Source organism: Sapajus apella, unplaced genomic scaffold (assembly GCF_009761245.1).
Source record: "Sapajus apella isolate SASKATOON/1434 unplaced genomic scaffold, GSC_monkey_1.0 scaffold80, whole genome shotgun sequence".
Classification (NCBI taxonomy): Eukaryota; Metazoa; Chordata; class Mammalia; order Primates; family Cebidae; genus Sapajus; species Sapajus apella.
Window position 1 is genome coordinate 2027261 of NW_022437020.1, and position 13047 is coordinate 2040307.

The 13047-nt window shown below is 39.0% G+C and overlaps 1 protein-coding gene across 9 annotated transcripts in view; it reads left to right on the plus strand.

Annotated features, from left to right (window-relative positions):
• The window catches only part of CHD2 (chromodomain helicase DNA binding protein 2), a 160279-nt gene that overhangs the window by 102320 nt on the left and 44912 nt on the right, over positions 1–13047 (plus strand). For 8 of the 9 annotated variants that reach the window (XM_032252783.1, XM_032252785.1, XM_032252780.1 and 5 more), the window contains 7 exons: positions 226–378; positions 2704–2775; positions 5999–6148; positions 6895–7043; positions 8492–8588; positions 9033–9125; positions 12037–12207. In XM_032252783.1, coding sequence (XP_032108674.1) covers positions 226–378; positions 2704–2775; positions 5999–6148; positions 6895–7043; positions 8492–8588; positions 9033–9125; positions 12037–12207 — 885 coding nt within the window. The remainder of the gene's footprint in view (positions 1–225; positions 379–2703; positions 2776–5998; positions 6149–6894; positions 7044–8491; positions 8589–9032; positions 9126–12036; positions 12208–13047) is intronic. The other variant, XM_032252786.1, reaches the window with a different exon arrangement.

Here is a 13047-nt window from a genome sequence, read left to right on the forward strand (position 1 = left end):
AAAAAAAAAAAAAAAAAAAAAAAGAACGATAACTAGGAATGATCTGGAAAGTATAGTATCACAGATACTGGGAAAAAGAACATTTCAGGAATTGCTGCTCAACCAGATTGCTAAGGGCTTCAGAAAGCCTTAAAGATGACTTTTAAAAATAAGAATTTTTAGAGATTAGAGAAGATTAAAATTTATGTTTCAACATAATTACTGGAATATGTTTTAAATTTTCAGTCCCTCATAAGGAGCAGTGGGAAGCTGATTTTATTAGACAAACTGTTGACAAGACTTCGAGAAAGGGGGAACCGAGTGCTTATCTTCTCTCAGATGGTGAGAATGTTGGATATCCTGGCCGAATACCTAACTATTAAACACTATCCTTTCCAGGTAAGGTGATTCAGTATTTGGGGTTGGGGGCATCAATCTCTCTCCCCACCTCCCCTCCCCAACCTTCCTACATTGGGTTGCGTGCTTTGCTTGTTAAAGTAGAAAATAAGAGTTTTCTTGTTTCAAAAATAAGGTTAAGGTCCAGGAGGGTCTTAATTTTTACTTTCATGACTTTAGGCTACCACATGAAAGTGGTCATGAGAAGACCATTGTTTTTTTTTTTTATTATTATTATGCTTTAAGTTCTGGGGTACATTTGCAGATCTTGCAGGATTGTTACATAGTGTACACATGCCATGGTGGTTTGCTGCCTCCATCCTCCTGTCACCTACATTAGGTATTTCTCCTAATGTTATCCCTCCCCAACCTCCCCACCCCCTGCTATCATGAAGGTGGGTAGGAGGATTAGAGAAAGTCAAATTGGGCAAGAAAAAAAAGGATGTCAGATGGCATCTTATTGCAGGTGTATGGTAGAAGTAGAGAGGAAATAAGTGTGAGCTCAATTCCAGAAGCCCAAATCCTCGAACAGAGGGCAGTATCAGATGTTCACCCCAAACGCTGGCCCTGGCTGTGAGGTGGGACCGTAGCAGTATTGGTACTTGAAACCTTCCTAGTCCCTGAAGTAAGTGATAATGGCTCCCTCACTTTTCTGTGGAGTTCTTTAACTAGAGTTGTTATCTTCACACAGTTATCTCCTGTGGGGAAAAGATTCTTCGGCATAATAACATTTCTTTAGGTGTATGTAATCTATTAGAAACTTACTCTGATCTATCTATAGACATGTAGACATATATGCAGTTTATGTTGTCTCTTGGCATAGGTTTATAGTGCTTTGATTTTTAAGATTTATTTAAAAACTTTTTTTTTTTTTTTTTAATTTGAACGGATGGACTCTTCTACCAACTCACATAATAATGTTTGGATTGAAGAAACTTGGAGTCAGTGATTATCTCCTAAGAAGGCCCAGTTTTAAGACTCACTATCAGGTTGTCTTTCAGAATACCCTGAAAGGCATTGTTATATCCATAATATCTTATGTGGTCTTTCAGCTGCTGTCTTAGAATATAGCTTAAGGCTGTGGTTGTTACCAAGAGACAGCCTAATGCAAAAAGTCAGTTCTCTGTCAGTGAGTCAGATCCCTATGAGCTTTCATTCCTAGGAAATCCTGTGATACCAAGTAAATCAAGAATGCATAGTTTCTCTTTCTAGGGAATAGATAAGCTGGGTCTGTCATACCTAATCAGTGATTTTTAGATAATTAATGTCCTCTACTAATGGAAATATTAGAAGGGGCATTAGGTTTTCTGATTTCAAGTAAAGGCTCTGAACCTGCCATTAAATGTATCTTTGGTTTAAGGCTCTGAGTAGAGTAGTCAGTGACAAAGAAATCAGGGGCTTCTCACGTGTGAGCTGACTTGAGTTAGGTCTGGTGAAGAGAGTTCTGGGGACTTGTAGGCCCTTCCACAGAGTCTGCTGCCAGCCAAGTCTCCTTTCAGGTTAGTTTTTGCCTTCTGTAAAATGAAGTATTTTGTGCAGCTCAAGTGGCGATTGTGAGGGTTGAAATGTGAAAATGATTCTATAGAGTGAGAAATGCTTTATCAAAGATATAGCATATAGGTGAGAATTCTTTAGTGTTTTATGTGTTGATGGTTTCTCAATGGTGACATTGTTTTACATGTAAAGCTGACATGTGTTCTAATAAAGGAATGATGCCTGCTAATAAATGCCAGCGGCGCTCTTTGAATTCACATGTGGTTTGGCTGCCCGAACAGTTTGCTGTGATTTCAGAGAGTAATTTTTGGCAAAGCTGTGATATACGATGAATTTTAACATTTTCAACGATTCAGCAAAGTGTTTTTTCAACAGAATTATTATATAAATAATTTTGTGGTTTGTGTGATACTTTAAGTGATAGTTTTAGCCATATTAGCTAAGAAGAATCATTTATCTGCAGGAGCTTATTACTGGTGACCTGTGGTCCTGTTTCCCAATCTTTGCAGTACCTACAGATACTGAAGTAAATCTAGCCTCTAAGCACGGGTTGTGTTTTCATCTTTCTCCTTTTAGGTCCTGGCAGCCATTCTGATCCTTGGCTAAGCCTAGGCAGCCCTTTGAATCATAAGCTTATAACCTTGAGTCTGTAACTGGAGAGCTCAGGTCAAGTAGGGTGCTTCTTAAGCACAGCTTCTTGATAGCACTTTGCCAGTGCATTCCAGTTATTTTTACTCAGTGGGTGTTCAGGCGATAAAGGTTCCATGTCTGCTGTTCTGTTCTAGTGTAGTTGATCTTCCTACCTTACAATTTTCTTGCGGTTTATTTTTACAGCGTCTGGATGGTTCCATCAAGGGAGAAATCCGCAAACAGGCACTGGACCACTTCAATGCAGATGGGTCTGAGGTATACTATGCATGGCTTTGTTATCTGGGTAATGGGCTCTTCATCAAGGGGAAAATCTTTCTATCTTCATGTATTCTGTTTCAGAAACAATTCATAGTGCAATTCTTTTGGCTTGAGAAGAAAATGAGAAATCTCTCACATAAAAATGGTATTTTGTTGTCACTCCAGAAAAACAAATATGTGCTTATTTATTCTCCCATTCTGGGTTGACAACAGAGTGGTTCTCCTAGTAGCTTCTAGATGCCAAATCCTTGGGCCTGGAAGAGCAGTAAGGCAGGAGTAGGGAAGGGTTGGCCCATAGAATTAATGTTGACATATGTATTGTATTAGAAGGTTCTAATCTCTGTACTCTTGGTGACTAAGTCCTGAAAAATATATTTGCTATGTCTCAAATTTGTTGGACTTCTGATACAGTGTAGCTTAATGTTCTTGCTGTCACTAACAGCAACATTTTACCAGTCAGTGTCGAGCTTGGATTTGGCATCGTATTTTGTTTGGGGGACGCATATAGAAGAGCTACTTAGGATGAATTAAAAGGTATGACAGCATTGTAGTTTATGCATATCAGATCATCAAATGCCATGGGATTTGAGAGAAGTGGAAGAGAAGAGTTTTGGTGTGAATAAAACTGTAATAATGTGTAGAGATAAAGGAAGCAGTGGAGGGAACCTGAAATAGAGGTGTTTTACAGAGAATGCTAATTTCTGGAGCCTGAGCCTCCTTTTTTTTTTTTTTTTTTTTAATAGAACAGGGTTAGCTTTCTGAAGAGCTTTAAAAACTCTTGATGCCTGTTACTGCAGAATGCTCTGCTGCCTGCCCTTAGAGTCTAGAAATCCTAGTTAGACTAGTATTCTGGCTACTTCTGTAGCCTAAAAATTTACTTCTTGAGGAGCTTTGGGCATTAATCAGAGCAAAGGCTCTGATTCATTAAAGATAAGAGGAATGGAATAATTAAGGACATTGGTCATTGGTTAATTCCCATTCCTCCTTTTCTTGCTCTTTGTTTCCTTAACTGTTAAATCATGGTGATTCTGATACTCATTTTGTAATATTGCTGTGAGGATTAGATTTGATAATCAACATAAAGCACTCATCACATTGCCTAGCACATAGTAAGCACTCTAAATGTCCACTATTTTTATCATATAGTATTGGTTGAAATTGGTTTTATGTTCCCTACTCTTAGTTTAAAAGATAGTATGAGTTGAAGTTTCATACTTCCTTGTCTCGGGGAAAAAAAAGTTGCTTTTGCATAGCTCCCAGTTGATTCCCACTCCCCATGATGGCTGTATAGAATACAACTTCTCTACCATTTCTGTAGTGTTTTAAAAGTTCCTTTAAAAAATTAAATATTACTTGCTTACTTAGACTATTGGGAAGATGGTAAAGAGTACAAATAAAAAATAGTTGTACAAAAACTCTCATTCTAGATACAACTTGCTGTTCACGTCTTTGGGGGTATATTTCCATTCCTAATAGACGGAACCATTTATATGCTTACCTAATTCGGGTCATGTTGCATATAGTTTTATTCCCTTCAAAATCATACTTTGAGGCTAGGTGCATGGTGGCTTACACCTGTAATCTTAGCACTGTAGGAGGCCAAGATGGGGGAGGATCACTTGAGACTAGGAGTTTGAGACCAGCCTGGTCAACATAGTGAGACCTGTCTCTACAAAAAAAAATTATCCATGTTATTAAAAATTTTACAAAATTTAATTTTTAGACAAGACCCTGTCTCAACAACAACAACAAAAAAATGAGCCATGCACAGTGTTTTACATTTGTGGTCCCAGCTACTCAGGTGACTGAGGCAGGAGGATCCCTTCAGGCCAGGAGCTTGAGGCTGCAGTGAACTCGGATCACCCCACTGCACTTCAGCCTGGGCAACAGGATGAGACCCTTTCTCAAAAAAATTTTTTAATGTTTTCTTATGCCTGTACCATTTATTTATTTAACCACCTCACTGTTAGTGGCATTTTTATAATTTTTTAACCTTAGTCAATTTGGTAAGAGATGAATACAATATACTATAATCCATATTATAAGTTATCCTTGCTAAAGAGTGGCATAGCAGATTGTTGGTTGATAGATCATTTTCACTCCAGATTTCATTTGTTTTAGATATTTCATCTTAAACTGCCCACTATTTGTCTTTTGCCTTCTCTTTGGAGTGTGGTGGTGCTTAATATTTCTCCTAAGAATCACAGATTATGTGACTAGACACACCTGTTGATCACTTCTTTATTGGAATTGTTTAAAATTCTTGTGAGGCAGCTCTCTCCATTTTTATTTCTATGGCATAATGTTGTTGAATATGACTATTAGAACATGGAGATCTTTTCATTGCATCTCCATGTGTATGCTAAATATACCCATTTATCAAGATGGAACTCAGGACTGCCAGCTTTTGAGTGCTAATTCTCTGCCACAAAGGCATCAGGTTTGACATATATGATCATACTCCCTGAAAACAGAAATATTTCATGTTTTTCTCCCCTGGCTTATATATTCTTTTTCTCTGGCCCCCATATTTTTTTGAGCATTCAGACGCAGGCAGATGTGCTGTGGCGGCCCACTGGGCAGCCACAGTCATTGCTATGGAAACTGGAGTGTCAGTGCCTGGGTGGTTCTACACATTGCTCTCCAGCCAAACCTGTTTTGATTTTTTTTATTATTTTACCATGTTTTATGGTAATTAAGGATCCTGTGCTTCTCAACACTTCCAATATATGATCCGTTTAGTGCAGCATTTCTATATTTCTCACCAGCCTAACAAACATAAATATTTACATAATAAAGTGTCTCTGTTTATACTGACTGCCTTATCTGGCATAATCTACCTTTTCCCTGAAAATAATTGTACCGGTGACTTCCTGGAGTTAACGATCTCCATGATAATTGTTTGTCTGTTTTTATTATTGTTGCTGTTAACTTCTCATATATTAGTCGTAGCTGGGAGGTGACACTAATTCTCTCGTTCCCATCGCCTGATTAGATTCTACTTTACTCCTTTGTTCACGGCACTGACTTTGCCTCTTAATCAAATGAAAATTCATTCTACCATCAAGTCCCTGACATTCTTTTAGCCTCCATAAAGTTTGTCCATCATATCTCACTTTTCTTCACACCTGCAGGGGTTTCCAGGTATAAGGGCTTATTGGACTGTGAAACTGTTTCTGAGAAGGCCACTGCATAAAGTAGTATATTGCATTGTGTACAGGACTTCTGTTTCCTGCTCTCGACAAGGGCTGGTGGCCTGGGAATCAATTTGGCTTCAGCGGACACAGTCGTCATCTTTGACTCTGATTGGAACCCCCAGAATGACTTGCAGGCACAAGCCCGAGCGCATAGAATTGGTCAGAAGAAGCAGGTCAGTGTGGAGAGGCTTCTGGAAATGGCTTTAGGGTGGGGGGCTGAGGGCCTTCTTCAGCGCTTTCAGGACATTTACAAAATGCTTTTTCCCGGTTTTGCTTTTATTTCCCCTGAAGCCTGATTTCTGTTAACTAAAACAGAGATGTTGTCTTTGCGTCCAAGATGAACCTTTTAAGGAATGGTCTTTTTCTCTGTTTGAAAGTACAACATCAGCGACTTTTTGTGTGTTCATCTTGAGAGAGATTTATGATGAATAGACTTAGAACTGAACTTTTTCTCTTTTTTAGTATGGAAAAGTTAAGTATCCTGTTGTTCAAGATGGTCAGTTTTTATTATACATGACAATGTTAGCTTCAAAGGTACTTTGGTAAACCACACACTTTTTTGTTTATGAATCTCAAAGTCTGTTCCATATTAGATAACTCATAAATTTCATTCTTAGCCAAAGATTCTGTTTCTTTCTATAAGTGGAACCAATTATTCTTTAGCACGATTTTTATTGATGGAACAGGACACAATGACAGCTCTTTAGGGGCAGTTTTATTTAAGACTGTAACCTGCTGCACATACTAAAAATATTGCATCTACTTAAGCTGCCTGCTTGGATGGCTTATAGTATTTTATGGTTAGAGAATAAATTCTGTTTAAATTTTCCCCTCTTGGTATTTGACAGAGGTAATCTTTCTCTTTCTTTGTTTTTTTTTGGGGGTTCAGGCATAAACATAACAGTTCCTTTTCCTACAGGTGAATATTTACCGCTTAGTTACAAAGGGGACTGTGGAGGAGGAGATCATAGAACGGGCCAAAAAGAAGATGGTATTAGACCATCTGGTGATTCAGCGGATGGACACCACTGGCCGGACGATCCTGGAAAACAACTCGGGAAGGTCCAAGTAAGTGCCAGGAAGATTGGGAGATGGGCAGAATCAAACAGATTTGACATCTGCGTTGGATATAATAGGGTTCTCCACCACAGACGTTAGTCTGTTCATTGCCTGGACAATGCCGGGCCAGGACCGCCAATAGGATGGCATTCTCACTCCATTTGAGCTTCTTGGTTCCTTTTTCTGCCGTTCAGCCCCTGCTTATGTACTCTCCTCTCTTTCTTGCCTCTCCCGTCCCTATGCTCTTGGCTGCACATATGACAGATGACACAGCAACAGCAGTGGAGCTGTGTGTTGGGGTCAGCCCAGCATAATGTCACCTTTGACTTTTCGGCGGTGAGAGTCCACCAGATTGGATTGGCAGCTGGTTTTTCAACTATTGGCAAAAATGTTTGTGCGGGGATTGTTGGGCTTTGTGCTTTGTTCTGTTGGAAACAAGGGTATAAAACGAAAGTAATGAAGTTTTAATTGGCTTTGGGAAGAGACACAGCTACATCTCCTATAGAGTTTACATTTTGAGCAGATTGTTGTGTCTTCTGTGGCAGTGTTGCAGCTGTGTTTGGGCACAATGGCTCATGCCTGTAATCCGGGAGGCTGAGGTGGGCAGGTCACTTAAGGTTAGGAGTTTGAGACCTGTCTAACCAACATGGCAAAACCCAGTCTCTACTGGAAAAAAAATTTTTTTTTTAATTTTCTTTTTGAGATGGAATGTCGCCCAGGCTGGAGTGCACTGGGACGATCTTGGCTCACTGCAACCTCTGCCTCACACGTTGAAGTGATTCTTGTGCCTCTCAGCCTCCTGAGTAGCTGGGACTACAGGTGTGCACCACCACACCTGGCCAATGTGTGTGTGTGTGTGTGTGTTGTTTTTTTTTTTTAAGTAGAGACCGGGTTTTGCCATGTTGGTTAGACAAGTCTTGAACTCCTAACCTCAAGTGAGCTGCCCGCCTCAGCCTCCCAAAGTGCTGGGATTACAGGCCTGAGCCATTGTGCCCGGCTGCAGCTATGTTAAAGGTGTATTCAAATTAGCCCTTCCTAAATAGAATGTTTTCAGGTAGTTTTCTGTTTAAGAGGAACCTAGACGAGAAGAGCCTGGGTCTTTTGTTTTGGACCAGAGATGAGAAGGTTGAAAATTCTTGGTGAATGATAACTTTCTGAGTCAAAGGGCAAAGGGAAGAAAGAGCTCCATTCTGTAACAACGTTAGTCACTTTTCTGGCTTACCCATGCAGTAGGTGAGCCAGTAGGACTGTAACTGATTTTCTATTCTACTGGGTTAGGGTTACCACCACAGACTCACCCTGCAGGTAGAGTATGGAATGGTTGAGAAATCATTTTTCTTGAGGCAGAGTTTATATTTTCAACAGTTATTTGACATTTTCCTGAAGGATAGTTATTCTGAAGTAGAACTCTTTAGAGGTTATTTAATGTTCCTACCAACTACATTTTATTTCCACAGCTCAAATCCTTTTAATAAAGAAGAGCTGACAGCTATTTTGAAATTTGGAGCAGAGGATCTCTTCAAAGAACTTGAAGGGGAGGAATCAGAACCTCAGGTAATTAACAATGAAGAAAGGGAAAATTTTTTGAGAAGTATTACCTGTGAGTCTAAATTTTCTATAAGAAGATTCTGTTAGAGAGTTTTATAAAGAAAAGTAATTACTTGAAGGACAGTGTGTTTTTCTTTCATAGGAATCTCGTAGCTCTTACTAAATTGAGTAGGAAGGAATTAATAAAGCATTTGAGGATACTTTTTGTTTTTTTTTTCCCTCCCATTTCTTTTTGTTATAATTTTTGAAGTTTCACTTTGTCATTTGTAAATACTAGTTTGAGATATTGGATGTAAAGGATTTGGAGTTGAGACTGAAAGTAAATGAAATATCAGGAGAATTGGTTTATTTGCACCAAACATTTTCAGTAAATACTAATAATTTCTGGGTAACTAGGCAACTAATCTGTTGCTGTTTTACTCTATTTGTGTTGGCTTTTTGTTCTTTTAGGAAATGGATATAGATGAAATTTTGCGGTTGGCTGAAACGAGAGAAAATGAAGTGTCAACAAGTGCAACAGATGAGCTTCTATCACAGTTTAAGGTATAAAGATCTTTGTGGGAGAGCGTTCTCAGCATTGATTCATTAACTAAGGGTTACTAATGTTTGTGAACACTTTCTTTGTGCTAGGCGCTCTGCTTTTTTCTTTACCCTAATTGAGTCATATCCTCAATATGGTTCTCTGAGTTGTAAGTATGTTGTGAATGTAGGCTCTGTGCAAGTAACCACTGAAGTGGGCTATCCTGTGCAGAGTCAGTGTGTGGAGGAAAAGAAAGGATTTAAAAGCGGGCTTGGTGGAGAACCAGGACGTGTAGAGAACCAGGACGTGTGGGGAGCTAGGACAGAGTAGAGCCTTGTGGAAGATGCTCATAGATGAGATACCAAAGAGAGGTCAAAGATAGGAAAACAGTAGGTGACAATTTGAAGGCTGTGATGACTTTGCGAGATTTTAATTTGTTTATTGTTTGGTAAGCCAGAGAAAGAGGTGTCAGTTGCGTCTCATGGTGTCATTGGTGTCTCATATCACAGAAAATTGCATGAAATGAGGACTAAACACAGAAGCTGGGCAACAGATGAATAGGAGGTTGCAGCACAGAGTATCGATGTTATCTAAAAGCTTAGTGAAAGAGTATAGGGACAGTATAGGGACAGTAAATTCTGTGGCTAGAAAGTTGAAGCAAGACAAGGTTTTGAAAGATGTTACCATGTTTCTGGTTGGAGGAAAGAACTTGAATATAGGGAAATATTGAAGGTTCTCGGGAAAGAGATGATTTGATGGCGTATTGCCCTAGAGGAGACCGGAAGGGATACAGTCAGAAGCACAAATAGAAGACTTGGTCTTGGAAAGAAAAAGGACAAGTACACTTTAGGGAAGAGGGGGAAAGAGATGCTCTGGGGGTTTCATTTATGCTCTTAATGACTAGTAAAGTAGTGAGGTGTTTGCTTAAGAAGTGGAAAAGGTTTGGGACAGCCATGCATGAGTCAGGGAGTTGTTGGGAGGAACTTGATAGGGAGTCAGCTGAATTGAGATGATACAACTTTGCTGTGGAGCCAGTCAGCAGGGTCATATGACTTTCACCAGGAATACTTTTGAGGTCAGAGAAATTGGATCAGTTGGCTATCCCAAGGTGGGAGATTGGCTTTGGAGGCACAGGAACATTAAAATGGCAAAGGACTCCAAGATTCATGTGACAACATGGTAGGAAGGATTGACCACGGGTTGATTCCATGGAGGTAGAGACGCAAGAGAAACCTGATGATTGCAATGATGGCTAAAGGCAGTATGCCCATTAGGATTGAATTGGATTAGGGGAAATTGGGTGAAGTGTTTGGAAGGAAGCAATATTGTGTGATGAGTTCCAAAGCTGGCCACAGGGAGAAATTTCAGTGTAAGAACAAGGATGGAGTTGAGTGGGCCAAGGAGCTCTAGATCAGGGTTAATGTGTCAGGATGCAGAGGCTGGGGTGGAAAAGGGTAAAGGTGAACTATTAGTGTTTGTCATAGTCAGTTTGGGTTCCTGCAATGAAGTACCATAGACTGGGTGGTTTATAAACAATAGAAATGTATTTCTCACAGTTTTGAAGATTTGAAGTTTGAGATGGTCAGGTTCTGGTAGAGGCTCTCAGGTTGCAGACTGCTGACTTCTTACCTTCCCATGGTAGAGAGAGAGAAGCTAGAGAGCTCTCTGGAGGTCTGTTTTAGAAGGGTACTAATCCTATTACGAGGGCTCTGTTCTCATGACCTCCTAACACCTCACATTGGGAGTTAGGATTTCATCATATGTCTTTTGGGGAGAACATATTCATTCAGTCCATTGTACTATTTCAACTCAGTTCCACCTCTGTGACTACCGCTTCTTTCTTCAGCAATAGAAACCAGTGCTTGTGTAACTCTTAACTGTGTTTTAAGCACTATCTTAAATTAAGGGCCGGTGTCTGGCGTTTAACCACTACATCCCTTTTGGAAAAGTTAAATTTCTTACTGCATTAACCACTAATGTGCATATTTACATCAATCTACATTTTAGTTAATTTTAGCAAAAAGTCATAAAGTGAGTCTAACTTGACTTCACTGTCAGCTCTAAATGACTTTAAGGAATGGAGCAGCCTCCAGAAGCTCATTTATACCTTATGACTATTCCAAAGGTTAGGAGGAAAGGAATAGGAAGAATGCGGAGCCAGGCTGGGGGCTGCCTGCCATTGCCCAGAGGCTGTCAGAGGTGGTAGATGTTTCTGTATACGCCTCGTCTGGTTCTCTGAAATACATATGCTTAGATGACTTTCTTTCTGGGATACATACTGTTTTAGTACAAATACATATCAGATATTAAATAATATTTGATATGAAATGAAGATAATATTCTTCCAGATTTATTTGAATTTTTTTCCATTTTATGTTTTCATTTTATTTCCTAAGACCAAAGTGCACTTGTGAGCATATGAAATCACCACACATCTTTAACTTTTGTATTTTTGATAAAAATGAATAAGGCAACTAGTTGGCTAGATAATGAGTGCTTTGAGGTATGTATTGTTTCAGATGACCTCTATACAATTTATGGAAATGTAAGCTCATATGGAGTGCTGAGTATTAAGCATTTTATAATCTAAATCAATCTAAATTTTATGAGTATTATATTTATTAGAACATGTATATGATTTTTAACAACTCAGTCAACAAAATTTATAAAAATAATTTGTATCTGTAACTGTTTCCCTGCTTTTCAGTAAAATTTATGATATTTATGATGAACTTGAGGATTTGACAAGTTGATTGTGGGGGGTATAAAGGAAAAATTAATAGAAAATTGATTATCTGATTATATCATATCACAAAATTCCTATTACTGTCCACAGTGTCTACTTAGATTAAAAACACTGGATAATTTGGTGTTTTAGCAGATGGTGTTTAGAAATGGGGAAATGTCAGTCAGACAATGGTTGTCTGTTTTAAGGTTGCCAACTTTGCAACAATGGAAGATGAAGAAGAGCTAGAAGAGCGTCCTCACAAGGACTGGGATGAAATCATTCCAGAGGAACAGAGGAAAAAAGTAGAGGAGGAAGAGCGGCAGAAGGAGCTAGAAGAAATTTATATGCTGCCTCGAATTCGGAGTTCCACTAAAAAGGTGATCAAGTGAGATGAAAGATATGAAAGTACTTCTTATGCTGTAAAGGCTGCAGAAGTGTTGATTATTCAGAGGCCTTGCATTGATCCTCTGACACAGAGGCTTCAAGAGTAGAGTTAATACTCCAGGAAACGTAGCAAAGAAAGGTGGAGAAATCCTCAGAGGTCATGAGGAAACCTGTGAGACATCTGATTTGGTCTTTGCAAATTGGCTCTTTGTGAAGCTGATGAACAGGATCTGAATTTGACAGAAGTTTGCATTTTGCCTTTGAGATTAGAACCAGTAGTCCTCACAATTTGGCTCTAATTGCCACTACCTTCAACTTTCAGAATGTCAAACCTCTGTTTGTAACTGTTCACAGCACTTGGTATAAATACTTAGTGAAGGACTGTATAACTAGAAATAAGAAACATATACCAACTACACAACTTACAAAGGTCTATCACAAACACTGTCTAATTTGGTTGTTGTAACAGCATTGAAGTAAGTAGAACAAGTTTTGTTACCCATTTTGTTGGAGATAGTAGACACAGATTTGTCCAAAGTCACAGTAAATCAGTATTAGGTAACACTAGGTACCATTTATTGAGCCCTTACAATGTGCTAGGCATACTTCTAAGTGCTTTAACTTACTGAAAACCCTGTTATAGATACTATTGTCTTCATTTTCAAATGAGAAAGGCACAAAGAGTGAATTACTTGCCCAAAGAAGTAAACATGAACCTGTTTCATAATGGGATATTGTAAAAATAACCAAATATTTTTAATCCAGTTCACTTATCATTGTATTACAACGTGTCTGAAAGTGTGACTGTCCTAAGTGGGTATTTCTCCATCACG